This window comes from Mus musculus, chromosome 15 (genome assembly GCF_000001635.26).
Source record: "Mus musculus strain C57BL/6J chromosome 15, GRCm38.p6 C57BL/6J".
Classification (NCBI taxonomy): domain Eukaryota; kingdom Metazoa; phylum Chordata; class Mammalia; order Rodentia; family Muridae; genus Mus; species Mus musculus.
Genome location: NC_000081.6, coordinates 33376310 through 33396451, shown reverse-complemented (window position 1 = coordinate 33396451; position 20142 = coordinate 33376310). Strand labels below are relative to the sequence as shown.

Sequence of the window (20142 nt, the reverse complement as noted above, 5' to 3'; positions counted from 1 at the left end):
TGGGCTAATATCCACATATCAGTGAGTACATATCATGTGAGTTCTTTTGTGATTGTGTTACCTCTCTCAGGATGATGCCCTCCAGATCCAACCATTTGCTTAGGAATTTCATAAATTCATTCTTTTTAATAGCTGAGTAGTACTCCATTGTGTAAATGTACCACATTTTTTGTATCCAATCCTCTGTTGAGGGGCATCTGGGTTCTTTCCAGCTTCTGGCTATTATAAATAAGGCTGCTCTGAACATAGTGGAGCATGTGTCCTTCTTACCGGTTGGAACATCTTCTGGATATATGCCAAGGAGAGGTATTTCTGGATCCTCCGGTAATACTATGTCCAATTTTCTGAGGAACCTCCAGACTGAGTTCCAGAGTGGTTGTACAAGCTTGCACTCCCACCAACAATGGAGGAGTGTTCCTCTTTCTCCACATCCTTGCCAGCATCAGCTGTCACCTGAAATTTTGATCTTAGCCATTCTGACTGGTGTGAGGTGGAATCTCAGGGTTGTTTTGATTTGCATTTCTCTGATGATTAAGGATGTGGAACATTTTTTTTTTCAGATGCTTCTCAGCCATTTGTTATTCCTTAGGTAATAATTCTTTGTTTCCCTATGAGCCCCATTTTTTAATGGGGTTATTTGATTTTGTGGAGTCCACCCTCTTGAGTTCTTTATATATATTGGATATTAGTCCCCTATCTGATTTAAGATAGGTAAAGATCCTTTCCCAATCTCTTGGTGGCCTTTTTGTCTTATTGACGGTGTCTTTTGCCTTGTAGAAGCTTTGCAGTTTCATGAGGTCCCATTTGTCAATCCTAGATCTTACAGCACAAGCCTTTGCTGTTTTATTCAGGAATTTTGCCCCTGTGCCCATATCTTCGAGGTTTTCCCCACTTTCTCCTCTATATGTTTCAGTGTCTCTGGTTTTATGTGAAGTGCCTTGATCCACTTAGTTTTGACCTTAGTACAAGGAGATAGGAATGGATCTATTCACATTCTTCTACATGATAACAACCAGTTGTGCCAGCACCATTTGCTGAAAATGCTGTCTTTCTTCCACTGGATTCTTTTAGCTTCCTTGTGGAAGATCAACTGACCATAGGTGTGTGGGTTCATTTCTGGGTCTTCAATTCTATTGCATTGGTCTATTTGTCTGTCACTATACCAGTACCATGCAGTTTTTAATCACAATTGCTTTGTAGTAAAGCTTTAGGTCAGGCATGGTGATTCCACCAGAGGTACTTTTATCCTTGAGAAGTTATTTTGTTATCCTAGGTTTTTTGTTATTCCAGATGAATTTGGAGATTGCTCTTTCTAATTCTTTGAAGAATTGAGTTGGAATTTTATGGGGATTGCATTGAATTTGTAGATTGCTTTTGGCAAAATAGCCATTTTTACAATGTTGATCCTGCCAATCCATGAGCATGGGAGATCTTTCCATTTTCTGAGATCTTCTTTAATTTCTTTTTTCAGAGACTTGAAGTTTTTATCATATAGATCTTTCACTTCCTTAGTTAGAGTCACGCCAAGATATTTTATATTATTTGTGACTATTGAGAAGGGTGTTGTTTCCCTAATTTCTTTCTCAGCCTGTTTATTCTTTGTGTAGAGAAAGCTCATTGAATTGTTTGAGTTAATTTTATATGCAGCTACTTCACCGAAGCTGTTTATCAAGTTTAGGAGTTCTCTGGTGGAATTTTTAGAGTCATTTATATATATTGTCAGATCATCTGCAAAAAGTGATATTTTGACTTCTTCCTTTACAAATTGTATCACCTTTATCTCCTTTTATTGTCAAATTGCACTGGCTAGGACTTCAAGTACAGTGTAAAATAGGTAGGGAGAAAGTGGGCAGCCTTGTCTAGTCCCTGATTTTAGTGGGATTGCTTCAAGCTTCTCACCATTTACTTTGATGTTGGCTACTGGTTTGCTGTAGATTGCTTTTATCATGTATAGGTATGGGCCTTGAATTCCTGATCTTTCCAAGACTTTTATCATGAATGGGTGTTGGATTTTGTCGAATGCTTTTTCAGCATCTAATGAGATGATCATGTAGTTCTTGTCTTTGAGTTTGTTTATATAAAGGATTATGTTGATGGATTTCCATATATTAAACCATCCCTGCATCCCTGGAATAAAACATACTTGGTCAGGATGGATGATTGCTTTCATGTGTTCTTGGATTCAGTTAGTGAGAATTTTATTGAATATTTTTGCAACTATATTTATAATGGAAATTGGTCTGAAGTTCTCTATCTTTGTTGGATCTTTCTGTGGTTTAGTTATCAGAGTAAATGTGGCTTCAAAGCATGAGTTGTGTAGAGTTCCCTCTACTTCTATTTTGTGGAATAGTTTGTGCAGAACTGGAATAGATCTTCTTTGAAGGTCTGGTAGAACTCTGTACTAAACCCATCTGGTCCTGGCCTTTTTTTTTTTTTGGCTGGGAGACTATTAATGACTGATTCTATTTCTTTAGGGGATATGGGACTGTTTAGATCGTTAACTTGATCCTGGACTAGGTTTAGATCGGTAACTTGATTGGACTAGGTAGGGTGGGAGTGCTGCGTTCTGATGATGGTGAGTGGTCTTGATTTCTGTTAGTAGGATTCTTATGTTTGCCTTATGCCATCTGTTAATCTCTGGAGCTAGTTGTTATAGTTTCCTCTGGTTAGAGCTTGTTCCTCAGGTGATTATGTTAGCCTCTATCAGCAGACCTGGCAGACTAGCTCTATCCTTAGTTTCAGTGGTCAGAGTACTCTCTGCAGGCAAGCTCTCCTCTTGCAGGGAAGGTGCCCAGATATCTGGTGTTCGAACCTGCCTCCTGGCAGAAGTTGTGTTCCACTCATCAGAGGTCTTAAGGTCCCGTGGAGCGTCCTGTGAGGACCTTAGGGGTGTCCAGAAACTCAGCACACGAAAACCCCAGCGCTGGATTGGATGGGAAGGGACTTGTGACCCTGCTCAGCCGGGGTTATCTGTTTCCTTAATTAATGTAGTCTCAGGTCCCACGAGGTCAGATTGGAGCAGGCACTGTGTTCCACTCACCAGAGGTCTTAGGATTCCATGGGGGATCCTGTGTGGGTCCTTGCGGGTGTCTGGAGACTCCCCGGGCCAGGAACCCTGGTGCTGCAGTGGACTGGAAGGGCAATATTCTATTTTTATTTAATGCATTTGTTGTTCTGATTATTATGCGTAGGGAGGAATTTCTTTTCTGGTCCAGTCTATTTGAAGTTCTGTAGGCTTCTTATATGTTCATGGGTATCTCTTTCTTTAGGTTTGGGAAGTTTTCTTATATAATTTTGTTGAAGATATTTGCTGGCCCTTTAAGTTGAACATCTTCATTCTCATTTACTCCTATTATCTGTAGGTTTGGTCTTCTCATTGTTTCCTGGATTTCCTGGATGTTTTGAGTTAGGATCTTTTTGCATTTTGCATTTTCTTTGATTGTTGTGCAGATGTTCTCTATGGAATCTTCTGTACCCGAGATTCTCTCTTTCATCTTGTGTTCTATTGCTGATGCTCGCATCTATGGTTCCAGATTTCTTTCCTAGGGTTACTATCTCCAGTGTTGCCTCACTTAGGGTTTTCTGTATTGTGTCTATTTCCTTTTTTAGGTCTAGTATGGTTTTGTTCATTTCCATCACCTGTTTGGATGTGTTTTCCTGTTTTTCTTTAAGGACTTCCACCTCTTTGGTTGTGTTTTCTTGTTTTTCTTTAAGGACTTGTAACTCTTTAGCAGTGTTCTCCTGTATTTCTTTATGTGAGTTATTAAAGTCCTTCTTGATGTCCTCTACCATCATTATGAGATATGCTTTTAAATTCAGGTCTAGCTTTTTGGGCGTGTTGGGGTACCCTGGTCTGACTGAGGTGGGAGTGCTGGGTTCTTATGATGGTGAGTGGTCTTGGTTGCTGTTAGTAAGATTCTTATGTTTGCCTTTCGCCATTTGGTAATCTCTGGAGTTTGTTGTTATAGTTGTCTCTGGTTATATCTTGTTTCTCAGGTGATTATGTTAGCCTCTATCATCAGACCTGGAAGACTAGCTCTCTCCTGAGTTTCAGTGGTTAGAACACTCTCTGCAGGCAAGCTCTCCTCTTGCAGGGAAGGTGGACAGATATCTGGCGTTAGGACCTGCCTCCTGGCAGAAGATGATAGCCCCAAACAGGGATTTTTCCCAGAATCTGTGTAGCTTCTGTAGTCAACCCTCTCACCTATGCAGAGTAGTCTTGGTAATATCTGGGAACCAAGATGTCTCTCCCAGATGCTGTGGCAAAGCCCTCCCGGGCAGGCTGGACACCTCTCCTCTGGCAGGGAAGGTTCCTGGATGTCTGGATCCTGAAACGTAGTCTGTCCCAGAAGCTCTATGGCTTCTGCCTGTCCCAGAAGCTGTTAGCTTCTGCAATCCACACTCTTCCCTGTGCAGACTAGTTTAGGCGGAATCCCGGAACCAAGATGGCTCCCCCAGATGCTATGGCAAAGCCCTCCTGGGCAGGATGGACACCTCTCCTCTGGCAGGGAAGGTGCCCAGGTGTCTGGAGCCTGAAACACGATTTGCCCCAGAAGCTCTGTGGCTTCTGCCCGTTCCAGAAGCTGTTAGCCTCTGCAGTCCACACTCTCACCTCTGCAGACCAGTTTTGGTGGAATCTATTTCTTTCTTCTAATGTTCACTTGAAATGGGATGACTCTGTGTGTCTATGGTCTATAGAAAATGGAACAGGTTTTGAAACACTAATGCATTATATTTTCCCATATACATTCATTAAAGCATAAGTCAGAATAGTTTAAATTGCACTTCAGATATGTTCCTTTCTATTATCACAGAAAAAGAACAGTAATACAAGGATAATTCCTTGGGATTCTTCGTGTGAAGACATCCTGAGAACCTCCTGAGCCTGTGGATACTTGAAGTTGTTAAAAGCCAAGATTCCTTGAGAATGTGGTCCCCAGATACACTGTAGACAGCACCGAATCTCTGTCTTCTCTGACTTGGTGTTTTTCTCTAACTTTAATAACTGACTTGGCAGTAAGTTACATAGCCCTTCATAGTTTCATCCTGTTCTTTCTTTCACACAAGAATATATAAACCTATATACAGCATTACTTATGTGGAGGCCATTGACAGAGGAAAGTATAAGGAAAGATAATAGTCTCCCCTTCTTCATGCTACAGGATGTCATTTTAATTCCATATCACATTTATAAGACATCTTTTACATGTCGCTTATCACTATAACAACATGAAAACCTGCTCCTATATTAATTTTATGTACAATCATGGAGAACTTTGTCTGTTCTCTTATTTATATAAGCCCTGGTCATGCTGAATGTTCTATGAATGTGAAGACTTGAAATATGAACTGTTCCTGAGATTATATTTTCTGCTGGTCTACCTGCATCTGTTACTACTACTACTACTACTATTAATGGCTTAGAAAAGGCTAGTCACCATCTAAATTATTTCAAACCATCCCATCAACTATTCAAGATAAACTGTTCTCATTATAAACAACAACAACAACAACAACAAACTAGACCCATAGGAAACAGAATTATTTATCTAAGATAATATAGCCACAACCGCCATAGAATTTGAGCCCAAGAGATCCTAAGATTAAATACATGATTATCTGACTATCCATGTTGCCACTTCGGTACCTTTAAATTTTGGGAAGTTGCGCTGAAAGACTGAAAAGTCCAAGATCACTTCATAAGTTCTAGAGATGTTGGTGTTAGGCAAGAAAATGGACTGACCACTAGCTAATCAATGATGTTGATTTAACATGATAACATTAGGAATATTAAAAACAAGCCATCTTATAATAGTCCATGTCTTTCAACACTCTGTTTAGACTATCATGATCACATGCCCACTAGATACTTTCTGGTCATATTGCTTGCATGTGAGAACAATCATAGATTTACAGGGAAAGATGCCACTTGTATGTTTAGACATGATTTTCAAAACTAGGTAACCATGAAGGTTGGACATTTCACAATCTTCCAAAAGGTCTGTGAACTAAACCTAAAGTTCATGTTTAGAAAAGTTTACTGGAAGAGAACTCCCTGGAAGATGGTTAAACCACAGCTTTTGAAAGTGCAGAATTAGCATGATGTGGAAAGTGTGAAGGCACAAAATATGTCACCCCTGAAATACCATCACTTCCTCTTTGATGGATTTAGCTTAGTAAGGTAGAAGCTGACTAACTTAACATATGGCAATAAGCTAAGTACTTATATAAGTATAAGTAATATACTTAGTTACTCGGAAGCTGTGTCTTAAGTTGGGATCTCCATGCTCAGTTCCTCAATATCTTTGCAGTGTTGATCACATCATTTTAGAAGTTTAAAACTAACTGAATTTTCATTTTAGAAAGAAGTCCTATCATGTCAGTCTCATACTTAAAAATCTTGAGTGGCTTCTACTTCCTGTAGCATCTTCACACTTTCCATTATAGCCACCTTCACAAGTTGTCATTTTTCATTTGATCAACTTCCTACCACATCTTATTTATTGCTTCAGATTTATAGAAACATCCTCTGTTCCTTAAACTACAGGCAACCACAAGTTCAATTTTTTTTCTCTGTTCTCCTACCACATACTTTTTTGAGGTTTAGCTTAAATGTCCTTGCCTGTGTGAGACTCTCAGACCATGAGCTCTTGACAGAAGGAGCTATAACCTCTCCATTTGATTTTCCAGTTATGACATAGCTACTTACTGAAATACAATAACCTCTTTGTAAGAGACCACACCATACCACAGTGATGTGGTTCCAGTGAGGAATCTAGTTCTTCCACACAGATTTATCCTGGACTTGCATGTACTCCATTCTTGAGTGATAGGAAATTCATTCAGACACTAACCCTAAACTGTATGATATTGTCCCTCTTCTCCAAAAATCTATTGCTTTATTCACCATTGCCAATTATAGAAAATGAAGATCAATGGAACTGATCCTCTCTTAGCATTAATGTGTCACCTTCCCCATTGGTTATCAGAAAGGGAGTGATTGGAGGCCTCTGCTATGTTTACTTGTAAGCTAAAATGATACATTCTAATCAAATGATAAAATAGTAACCACAACATTCAAATAGCCTATAGCTATAAAATAACTACAGATTGTCCCACACCACATCCAAACTACAAGGCAAATCACAGTATAAGAGTATCATTTTTAACAAATCATATTTTATCTCATAGGCATACTATACAGATCAATTTATACACAAGTTGTCTTTTGTATATGGCAGCAGAAATGCCTATGTTAGCTAAATGAGACATAGGGATGTCAAGTGTGTTACTAAAGCTTGCAAATGAATTTGAATCTCAGAATACATTCTCAGCAATTTGTAGTCTTAAAAAGTGTTTTCCATGAAAGCTAGACACTATATAACTTACCAAAACAAGGAAGACATATTTGAATGAAAAACTGAGAAGATCCCTCTAATGGACATGAGAAAGGGCCACAAATTCCCATGGCTATAGATTCTCTTTCAAAAGTGAACAAAAAGAGGAAACAAGAAAAAGAATGAACGTAGTTTAGACATTTCTAATTTCTCAATTGTTATAGGTATTTGCTTCACTAGGCAGTTAGGAAAAGGCAAGACCAAATTTTCTCAGAAAAAACAAATTCAAACCACCACTTACACATTAAAAATTAAATTAATCATAATTAAACTGAATGGTGAGAGAACATTTAAATACTTTAAAGAAATTGATTTCCTGTACAGGATTACAAGTGACTAAATTACTCTCTGAAAATAGTGAAGACAGTGACTTCCACAGGATTCTTGATAGAGGGTTATTAGTTTCCTATTTGTGTTTGTAAAATAATTGTGAAGAAATGTTCCAAAGTAGAACAGAGTGAACAGAGTTCCAAAATGTTTTAAGACGAAAATTTCCTGTGGAAAAATTCAGATTCATAGAAAAACATAACAGATAGAAGACTTATTATATTTTAAATATTACATTTATTTTAAATAAGACAGACTGAGAAGATGTGGAAAAAGAGTCATCGGGTATAGTTTTCTCTAAGTTAATATAAATGATCCTTAAGTGTGGCCTCTATAGGTCAATTATGGAACCACTACATAGTCCCAAATGTAGCCAGGCAATTTAGAATGAAAACAGATATAAATGCATTGGGGTTAAGCCTAATGATGGCCATTTTGTGATCACTTGTACAGTCTTCTTTAGTTCTGCCACCTCTCAAAGAGCCCCAGGACAGTGCTCAAAAGTCTATTCTTTTAACAAATGTTTTTTTTTTTTGAAAAAGAAATTACTAAGAGGCAATTTGTGAACTAATCTGTTTATTGTATACGTTTCTTTTTCCTTTTATGTATACTATCTCTTGACAGATTTAGCGTTTCTTGAGTCAGGCTGAGAATAATATTTCAGTGAACTTATATTCAAGGGGGCCTATCAGTAGTATTATGGTTCAGTCAATAGGTTTAATTTACATTTTCCACTAGACAGATAGCTATATCGTCTTGAATAGGGCATGTGACTTTCTTCTGTTTTGCTTTCTTCTTCTGTACAGTGGTTGTTACAACAGCTATGTCTGCAACTTGAGGCTATTAACAGGAAGAAATGACTATGTGTACACTGGAGGCCATATCACATCACATCATATGCAAATACAGTTAGTACTTTCAGTACAGCCAGAAGTCTGACACTTTAGGGTGAATTCGATTTAAAATGTGATCTCTTTTTTAGGTGTCAGCCAATCCCCTTATGGGCTCAGGATACCTAGAATCTCTAGTCCTATGGTTTAAATGACTTTCGCCTCATAGGAAGTTGCTGACTGTTTTTGTACATCAGTTATACTGGATTGGATATCCTGGTGATTTTCTAAGGCAGATCTGAGAACCTGGACAAAAACACTTCCTCATCTTTTTCTTCATTTTCAAGTAAGACCCTTTGCATAGGAGCTGGCTGCATAAGGCTATAACAGAATCAACATCTTGACATATATTTGTCTGTCTTCATTAGAATATTCTTGACCAGGTAGGCCTGGTGATTCTTCTATAAGTATCCCCACTTCTTACTTCTGTCTGCTAGTTATGTCAACAAAGTACTCATTCTAATAGTGATATCAGGATCCCCCCCCCTTAGTCTTTCTTCTGTTTCACTTATTTTTTTTAAGAGGAGGGTGTTTGGAACATATTTGTCTTTATAAAAATAAAATGTACTTATTATTACAAGAACTTGACAATTCACTGCCATCTGTGGCTCCTGCCACTCTATAACCTTCAGCTGCCACCCAAGAATATCCCTGACACTAGGTTTCTTCTTGATAATATATGCACTGCTGAGAATTCCTGATTCTGTCTCCTTGTATTTCAGGAACTCCTATTTATCTTTATTAAACAAAGCTCAAGCACTGAAAAATCAGCCTTGCCCAGCCAAACTACATACACCCTTCCCTCCATAGGTATCCAAAGTAAACTGTACATGCCACAGTTATGGAGCATTTGCAGCAATTTTATAGTTATTTTTGAATCAAATATCTCTTCTGTTTCAAAGATGTCAAAGTCCATCTTCTTTGGTCAAGGCATCTAGGATGCAGATATTCTATTACCACATCAAACACTTGAGTGAGTAAGCAAAGAAGCATACAAATAAATATCTTCTAAGGAACTGTAGTGACAATTTTGAGATTTTGATTTCTCGAAAAATACATAAATAGTATAAAAATATGTTTTAATTTTAATCTCAGGTATGGGATATGCAGCTGCTTCAAATGTCCATTGACTATGATTTGCCTCATCCACTAGTAGGGCATGATTTTGCCAGCTGAAGATAGTTGCTGTGATTATGTGACACTTGAAATTCTGGGGAATTTTCAGAGGGTTCGATAGGGAATGATAGGGTTCCAAGAGGTGAGGTGGGTTGCTCTTTGGCTGTTAATGCTGTGGTTTAAGTAGTAATGACGAAGAACAAGAAGAAGAGGAGGAGAAGGAGGAAGAAGGAGAAGAAGAAGATGAAGGAGAAGGAGGAGGAGGAGAAGATGAAGAAGAAGAAGAAGAAGAAGAAGAAGAAGAAGAAGAAGAAGAAGAAGAAGAAGAAGAAGAAGAAGAAGAAGAGAACAAGAAGAAAAAGAAGAGCAAGAACAAGAAGAAAAACAAGAACAAGAAGAATAAGAACTAGAAGAATAACAACCAGAAGAACAAGAACTAGAAGAACAAGAAGAACATGGCACTGGTGAAGGGAAATTTAGATATCCTGACAGTGAAGATCAAACTTGCCCCAAGGAACTCAACACTTCTAATCAGCAGGAAATAGTCAAGCGATAATGTAATCCCCATTTGACCCCTGACTTTATTCAGGGAGATCTTTTCTTTCCTTTCCCCTTCTATCTTTTTTCTCTCCTATCTAGTGTTAGGGGATTGAAATGGTAGAGGAAACGTATGGAAGGAAAAAGAACCCACAAAGTAACCAAAGATAGCTACAAGAAACAGACTCTCATGCTTAATAATAATCACAATCAGGATGCTCACATTTTATGTTTTTAGAAATATCTTTCTTATGTCCCACATTTCAAGATCCAGGCAATGTTCCTCTTTTTTTCTTTCATTTCTCTAGAATCAAAACCCACAAATTCTAACTTCACAAAAAGTGATAAAACTTGATGAATTTTGGAGTAGAAGGTGGTTGTTTTTTTTTTTTTTTTTTTTTTTTGACTAACAAACAAACAATGTGAATTATAGCAGTTTTGGCCCAGGCTTTTTCTACTGACACCAGAACTTTCCAGGAAATGAAATCTCAAATAAACAGTGTCACATCCAGGAAAGAATGTGCACATGCCACACACAGAATTCAATAGCACTCCACAACAAATAGCCTTTTGCTGACAGTTACTTAGGAATGACTGATTATACTTATAAAATGCAAATGTATTATTAGATTAATTGAATATAATTTAAGCTAATAGCTTGAGCAAAAGAGTGAATCTGTAAGAATTGTAAAGTAGGAAGACAAAGGACAGGACAGTAGAAGGCTAAATCTTGGAAAAAGATTCTCAAATATCAGAGAGCCCCATTGAACGAACACTTCAAATTAACAAGCCATCGAGGGACTATGATGTTCAAGCTTCCTGACATCTCACCCAAGGGACAGCATTCAAGAGAAGTGTCATTTTTCTTGGAAAAAGATTTTCACAGAGCTTTCATGAGTCACCAATTAAAAAGTTTAGGCTAACAGGGCAGTCGTGGCACATGTCTTTAATGCCAGCACTTGGGAGGCAGAGGCAAGCGGATTTCTGAGTTCAAGGCCAGCCTGGTCTACAGAGTGAGTTTCAGGACAGCCAGGGCTACACAGAAAAACCCTGTCTCAAAAAACCAACCACCAAAACAAAACAAAAGTTTAGGCTCAATATAATTAAGTAACATAATTATGAACCCTCCTTCTGTTTTCTTTTTTTTTTTTTATTTGTGGATCCAGACCTTCATGTTAAAATACATAGATAATCTAACAGAAATTCAAATTCAATTTTAAAATTTTACGATGGTTGTTAATTCAACAGGTGTCTGCACAGGAAGTGATCACAAGATATCTAAGACTCAATAAGTTTTATATAAAAATAGAAAGTGTGAAGGATTCCTTAGGCTTCCATCATACAGGAGGATGGGGGCTTAAATGAAACAGAGAAAGGATATGTTAGTGAGTCTATAGCCACTGGCTCTAGAGTTGCACTATTGTAACTAAAATACTAAGAAGGCAGAGCAGTCACTAATTGGGCTACATTTTAAAAACATTATCTTCTCCTGTACCAGATTTGTTTTTCAGAGTTATGCTTATTAAGTTATAAAATATAATATTTATTAAGAACTTGGGTTGCATCAGGCACTGTTTTAAATAGATTAGGCTATTACTTCACTTAATTTTCTAAAAAGGCACAAGAGATAGAAATTATTTTCCTTATTACCTAGATGGGAAAATTGAGAAACAAAGAATCAAAGCAAGTTACCAAAGTTTAAGTTTAGGTAACTAGGAAGTTGCTGATCTGAGGTATGAATAAAACAGGTGGTCTAGCTCCAGTGTCCTGAGGCCTTCTTGTTTCTCTGTTTCATTTTGTTTTTGTTTTTGTTTGTTTTTCAAGACAGTTTTTTTTTTTTCCTGTGTACTCTGGCTGTCCTGGGTACACTTGCTGTGTATAGCACGTGTTAGTTAGGGTTTTACTATTAACAGACACCATGACCAAGGAAATTCTTGTAAGGAAGGATACTATTTAATTGGAGCTGGCTTACAGGTTGAGCATTTCTGTCTGTTATCATCATGGCGGAAACATGGAAGTTTCCAGGCAAGCATGGTGCAGGAGGAGCTGAGAGTTCTACATCTTGCTCTGAAGGCTGCTATGAGAAAACTGGCTTCTAGGCAGCTACGACAACAAGAGTATTAAAGCTCCCACAGTGACACACCTACTCTAACAATGCCACACCTTCTAGTGATGCCATGCTGTAGGCCAAGCATATACAAACCATCACACCAGGCTAGTCTCTAGTTTAGAGTTCTGCCTACCTTTCCCCTTCAAGTGCTGGGATTAAAGGTGTGTGCCTCTATGTCCAACTTAGTGTCCTGTGTTTTTGACACTGTGTCAGTGCTGCTGCACAACACACACTTGAAAGAAAATACTACTTTTTATTTTGCAGTTTAAGTTGTATTTTTATATGAATTCTCATAAATCTTTCAGAGGTTAAAGCTGTGAATTTAAAACATGGAACAAAACCAAAACCAAACAAAATATTCAAATAACAACAACAACTTCTAAGTTCAATATTTTCAGAGACAGGATACTGTGTTCACTGTGCCTGCTATTTGACATTTATCCTTGAAATTGAATTGAACTCAGTTAACAGTAATTTAGGGTAACATGTTGAGGACCAGAGCACAGAGATTCAATATGTAGAGATGACCTGATTTTTATTTCAACCTAGAGCAAATAAATATTCTGGAAGATTACCATTGAATACAAATGAGAAACATGAAGTTCAGAGTGTTCAGATGACCTGCCCAAGACCAGGTAAGTAGTCAGAGTGACCTAAAACCAAATTCAGGTGAACTAGTTGCTGTTTCCATTCCACCACTTCATTTCTATCAAATTGGCAAAACATTGAAATAAAATTAATTTCCAGAATAAACATCTGTGCTCCATAAGGACAAATGTTTGATTTTTTTGCATGTTTCCTCAAATAACTCATTTAATTTTGGAATGATTCAAAGAGAAATGGAAAGATCAAAAGGAGACAGAAAGGAGGGAGGATTCCACAAAATCTAGACCTCTGAGTGTGTGCATTTGGGTTTTAGTTGTTGAAAAGTTTCTCTTTTTAACCTTACTCAGTTGTAAAAGTAGGCATGAAACCATTTCTCTGCTTAGAGCAGTGCCTGTGGGCAAATGTGGAGGTCTCTAGTTTTGTGCCAAGGCTCTTAGAAAAGAGAACATGCTCTAAACCAAGCTTCTACAAAAGGCTTTATAGAAAGCATAGCATCTGCTCAATGCATCTTTTCTATCATGTACGGTAACAATGCTGGAATGCTAAGAATGTGCAACTAGAGATTTCTAATTGGTTTGTTTAATTATTTTTTCATAAGAGATTGTGTCAAATATCTATATTTTATTGGTTTATTTATTTGTCTGTCAAATCAGGGCAATTGTCCTTGGACATCCATCCAAGGACATTTGACAATATCTAGAGACATTTCCACTGTTAAATTGTTTTTTCGTGGTGGTGGCAAATGATAGTGGCAATTAGTGGGTAGAGTTTGAAGATATTATAAAATCCCACACTGTAATTTAAAAATGTCAATAGTGCAAGGTTGAGAAATACCTACATAAAAAAATATTACATAAGCAGTTTTTTTATTTTTACATTTTAAAATATAAGTAAAACACAATTTATAAAAATATAAATAAAAATGCCACACCAAATATTTTCTGAAAACAAAACCATGTCAGCAATCTACTGTTAGAATGATCAACAACATTTTCTTTATGAGATGGAGTCTCATGTAGCTCTGGCTGTCTTTGGACTCATTATGAAACTGATTACTAAATGACAGGCATCCACCTCCATACCCATTTTTATGAGTTTGGGGGGATTGAACCCATGGCTTCATGCATGTTAGGCTGCATTCTACCATCTGAGCTGTATCTAAGATGAATAACCTTTAATGGACCTATGAAGAAGACAAAAGACCCTGGGAAAGTGGCAGGGAATCATGAGTTTGGTGACATATATACTTAAACAATGAATGTTTTGACCTCTATATTATCTGAAACACAATTTGTTTTACAGCTACTATCCAGGACATTCTGCAGATGAAGCCCTTCAAAACCACCATTGTATGATTCAGACAATGAACTCTTGATTCAGACTATTCTTTTGTTTCTAACTGCACTCCATACCTACCCCTTTTAACCAGCACATCAAAAGAAAATGTTCATTTATTTGCAAATATAGTCATCAAAAAGAGCTGCTATTAGTTATTAGTTATTATTAGTCTTCCAATGCCTGCTCCTCTTAGCCATATCTAGGTCAAGTTTCTCCTACCATGACTACAGGATCATTTTTTTCCATTAAAGCATTTTCTGATTTCTGTGGAAAGATGATCTCCTTTTCCCACTATTCTCACAAACTTATCCTATCTTAAGAGAAGATAAGGCAGTAAGAAGCAGCTGGTTATTATCTGCATTTGGCCCTGCATAGTCTGGCATCATCTCCAACTGATATGATTACATGAGTTCTGGTTTTATTTGCTTGTATATTTTCCCCAATGGATGACAGTAATATTTGCTTTAAATATCTTGAGTATACTTGAATAAAAATTTCTTCAAGGGATAAGTTATTTCTTATCTTTTAAAGATAAGAATCGTTCTATTCTTGGAGTAAACTGAGAAAAAAATATAACCACAGGAGGATTTTTGAAAATACCACAAAATTGAATCCATTGTGGAGTTTCTATATAGAGTTAACATCTTACTACTGAGACCATCAAATGTTAGTTGAACACTTACCAAGATCTTTAACAAGTGAGAGTGCTTCCCATGATATGAAGGCTCCACCACCATCATCCAGTGCACCCTGCCCAACATCCCAGCTGTCCAAATGTCCACTGACCAGGACAACCTAGAAATAATAATAATAATAATAATAATAATAATAATAATAATAATAATAATAAATGAGAGAATATGACAGCAAAGAAGACACACTCAGGTATTTCAAACACTAAGATCAAAATTCTTATATTTGTCTTAGAATGTGTCTGAGACATATATTGTTTCTAGTGGGAAGCTAGGTACTACAGTATCAGCACAATTCTATGTTCATCTTCAGAATGATAAAAGCCCTCCCTTTGTGTCTTCTGTTAATAATGTTGTAGATGCTTCTTTTATTTCCTCAGAGGAAGGGATGAGATGAGAGCTGTGCCCAAACATTATAAATACACTTGAATTGAGCCCAGAGCATTTCTATTTAACTGTACCTAGGCTGAGTTCTGGAAGCTTCTAGCTTCCAGACAATCTAATCTTCTGCCAAGTACAGATCTTGAAGGCTTCAGCTTCTAGCCTCTGTCTGTTAACCTAGGCCTAGAGTAATTCAGTCTCCTCTGAGACTTACTGCTGAATAGTCTCACTTTCTAGCTCTTTTGGAACTCTGGCTATCTGACTCAAATCAGCTGTTCTGGCTCAAATTCCTCTCTAAGCTGACTAATTCAATTCACTTCTCCTGGATTCTGACTGAATTGTTCTGCATGCAAAAATTACCTCTGAAGTCCACAAACTGAATGAAACTGCATAAACTTAACTGTGAACTCAACTGATTTCGGTTGAACTGCCTTGAACTCAACTGTCTCTTCTCTGCACTGCTCTTAATTAGCCTCTATTTCTATCTGTTCTCATGAGAGTTGGGCATACATACCCTGTCAACTTTTTCTATGATTCATCACTGTGTCTGCCCTACAATTAGATGTCATTGTTTGGGATTAAAGGTGTGTGCTAAAGACATGTCTGTATCCCAGCCTGAAAGATAAAGTTGTCTACTACGGGAGTGTCTATATTCCAGCTGGATCACACAGACCCAGGTCTTTGGATTTAACACTAGCAAGAGTAGCTATGTTTCTGGATTAAAATTCCTCTCTATCTTTTCCTTTCTGTTTAAGCTAAAAATTGTACACATTTCAACTATTACAAAATAACATAATCTTGACTACTAAGGGCACTGGCTTATTGCTAACTGATTTTCCATCACTTCATGGCTTAAAGTAAAAATTACATAAAATGGAGCTCAAGACTTCAACCATATTCTCAACTGGTTATTGATTTTAGAACATACTTAATAAACATATCAAATTTAATCTAAATGGATATGAGAAAAATAATTTTTACATTATGAATTACTTTGATATTTATATTCCCCTTTAAGAGAGTGGAAAGGTATTTTTACCAGGAGAAAAATCCATGTCTATACACAATAAAGGACATACACACCAGAGTGCTATATAGCTACCCTGGAAGTAAGATGTAAAACCTACATAGAGTTGAACAAAACATTTAAGAGAGATCTCTTTTTAGGGCGAAAAGAGAAACATAGAGATTATATTATAAAGCTTAAATCCTTGTAAATTTAAATAGTATTTAAAGGAACGTTGATAATTTTATTTCAGAAAAAAAACGTGATTTCACTAGAACTGAAGTAAACTTTTTCTTTCATTGGTAGGAATGGAATCCAAGGCCTCATGAGTGATAGAAAAGTGCTATACTGCCAAGTCATACACATAGATGTTAGTGAGTTAAAATATATGTGTACATCTCTAACAAGCTGAAAACCAAGACAAATGATGCAATGTCGATAAGTTTTGACATAAAAATATCCTTGTCTCTATGCATCACATAATATGCAAAGATAGATCAGAGAGATTATAGAGTTAGATAATGACTTTAGGAAAAAACAACTCCATCAACATAGAGTAGGCAAGTTTCCGATTAGATGCAAAAAATAATAAACCGTAAAGAAAAGTAGTAACTTAGACTTTGCAAACGGTCGAAAGTATCTCCTCAATCATGGACCCCTTTAAAAGAGTGGAAAGTTATTTTATCAGGAGAAAAATCCATGTCTATACACAATAAAGGACATACACATCAGAGTGCTATACAACTACCCTGGAAAACCATCTTACCTAAGGACTGTGAATATACACAAAGACTATGACTCAGAAATCTTACTCCTAGTTGTACAGTGTACTCAGAAGTGTGTGTGCTTTAACCAAGACACTTTTTACAACAAAATATGAATAGCCCTATCCTCATCTGAAAAGGAAAATATTCAAGTGTCTGTTAAAAGTAGAATGAACAAATTGTATTCATGCGTGGAACACCACACAATAGTAAGAACAAACAAATGCAATGTATAATAAAGAGCATGAAGAATAAAAGAAGCCAGGCACCAAATAATACTCTGTGTATATCTCCAGCTACATAGAGCATAAAACCAAACAAATCAGGGAAATGGTCTCCTGTATAAAGGAGTTTGAGAAAATGGAAGGAGGTACAGGTGAACTTTTGTAGAGCTATCATGCTGCTTCTGATGTGGGCACTGGTTATGAAGGTGTGTTTAATTCATACAGTTAGCACATATGAACTCTTCCTGACAACATTAAACTCAATAACATTTTTGGAAATCAATGTACAGTAAGCTGTCAGAGAACAAAAGCTGAACCAATATTCTTCATGGCTAACATGAAAATTCACCATTACTTTAGGGAGAGAGTTTGTGGCCTATAATAACACTGTGACCTCTGTACCACATATTCACTGAGCAGCTGAAAGACCTCCTGATATCTTACAGGGAACCCAGCCTAGTATGATTTCATTGTAGTCACGAACAAATATAATGACCCATAAATAATAAATGGTCATATAATTAACCCAGATGAATCATTTCTAAGGGGGAATTTAAAACAAAACAAAAAATAAAAAGAGCATGTTGCCATAGCAGAGTCTTCTGACATAGAAAGTGGTGTCATCCAGAGAAGTCAGGGTGAGATCTGTCAACATCCTCACAGCCCAGGACCATTGTCCTATCAAAGCTGCAGCAGACTAAAATGTAAGAATGTGTTTCAATTAAGATTTTCTTAGTTCATTCAGGAGTACCCACATCAAGGCAGTCATCATTTTATATTTCTGACTTCTTTTACAATCACTGAGATCATTTTATATTTCTTTTTGTCTCTTACAAGTTTTCACTTCCCAGATATCAATTGCTACTTACATTAGCAGTTATAACACGAAAGAAATTTTGGAGTAGTAAAAAGTCTAAATTATGAAACATATGATCTGGACATTGGCATAGTGCTATAGAAGAAAAACATGTCATTTAGATTGTGAGAGTTTAAAACATTTTTCAAATCACAAAATGTTGGGGTCCACAATCGGATGATTATAAATGCCGGGGCCTAGCAAACACAGAAGTGGATGCTCACAGTCAGTTAATGGATGGATCACAGGACTCCCAATGGAGGAGCTAGAGAAAGAACCCAAGGAGCTAAAGGGATCTGCAACCCTATAGGTGGAACAACATTATGAACTAACCAGTACCCCGGAGCTCTTGACTCTAGCTGCATATGTATCAAAAGATGGCCTAGTCGGCCATCACTGGAAAGAGAGGCCCATTGGACACGCAAACTTTATATGCCCCGTACAGGGGAACGCCAGGGCCAAAAAGGGGGAGTGGGTGGGTAGGGGAGTGGGGGTGGGTGGGTATGGGGGACTTTTGGTATAGCATTGGAAATGTAAATGAGCTAAATACCTAATAAAAAATGGAAAAATAAAATAAAATAAATAAATAAATAAATAAATTCAGTGTTTATTTTAATAGGGTAACAACAAAATACCTCCAATTTAGTAGTACTTTAAAAGAAAATTTTAAATGTTCTCATTTTTAATGTTTTTACATATATGTGTAGGAAACAGCAGTGAAAATTTCATTCTAAATAGTATCAGATCAGACTCTACTGAAGCCTAGAAGACCGTACAGAAAAATATACAAATTGCAGGGCAGCTGAGAACCTGCCCTAGGTCAGGGTCAGGCACTATAGAACATTAATTTAAATAAAGTTGGATCTGATCTAAGTAAGCAAAACAGAAGTGGCCCAGAGGGGCAATAAACTCAATGGTTCACAAAATGTAGCACCTGGTAAAAGGGAAATATCCCCACATCCTAATTTCCTAGAGCATAAAGAGCACCTACAGCCAAGAAAGCAAAATTAGGATATCCCCTCCCCTTGTGTACTGCCACCTGAGTCAGGAAGAGTTCTGACAAGGTCCTCCTCTCAAGTGGCCTTTCCATTACCTTTTCTTCTAAATGTATTAAACAGTAAGAGAACGGAAAAAGCAACAAAAACAGCAATAGCAGCCTTTACAAGACAGTAGGAAGGAGAATGCAGAGCCTAGTGCTCTGAAATGTGTGTTCTCTGTGAAGCATACATTAGCATACCTCTAGTAGGTACAAGAGGAATAAGGGAAAGTGCTCAGCAGAAGGAAACTGATTGCAAGGCAGTCTAAGGAATGAGGCTGGTACAGTGTAACCCCAGCCAGGCCAGTATGGCTTGAAAGTGGAGAAGGATAGAATTAAGGTAAGCAGAACACATAAATGTGCCCCCTCTATTGGTATGTCCTCAGACTCTAGATTGAAGTGAATTTGCCTGATCAAAAGACAAATAAGGGATTCTACCTGGTTCCCTCTACTGGGCCAGACTCTTAGCTGGTCTGCTCAGGATCCATTGCACTGAGAGCAGTTGGTAAGACTTCCTCCCTCAGAGTCCCAGAACTGTGGCTCAGAGCCCAGTGGACTTGGGACCCATCACCCACCAAAGCCCCCACTCTCCTGAATACCACTTCCTTTCCATCCCTTCTGCCCCTTCTGCCCAGTCCTTTCTGCTAGGACAGACTCCTAGCTGGTCTGCTTCCGTGAAGACACCATATCCTGACCCACCCTAGAGGACCCACTGCACTCAGAGCAGTTGGACAACAGCTTGACTGCTTCACTGAAGACCCAACAGTCTGAAGGCCTCACAGGAGATCTACTGCAGCAGGGCAACAGATCAGCAGCTTCTCTGTCCCTGTGAAGAGCTCCCAGTTGGAAGGTCAAACAGGTG

At 37.6% G+C, this 20142-nt stretch overlaps 1 protein-coding gene across 2 annotated transcripts in view; it reads right to left on the bottom strand.

The window, feature by feature from the left end:
• The window catches only part of Cpq (carboxypeptidase Q), a 511424-nt gene that overhangs the window by 198101 nt on the left and 293181 nt on the right, over positions 1 to 20142 (bottom strand). For both annotated transcript variants that reach the window (NM_018755.2, NM_176073.4), the window contains one exon: positions 15005 to 15116. In NM_018755.2, the coding sequence (NP_061225.2) occupies positions 15005 to 15116 (112 nt within the window). The remainder of the gene's footprint in view (positions 1 to 15004; positions 15117 to 20142) is intronic.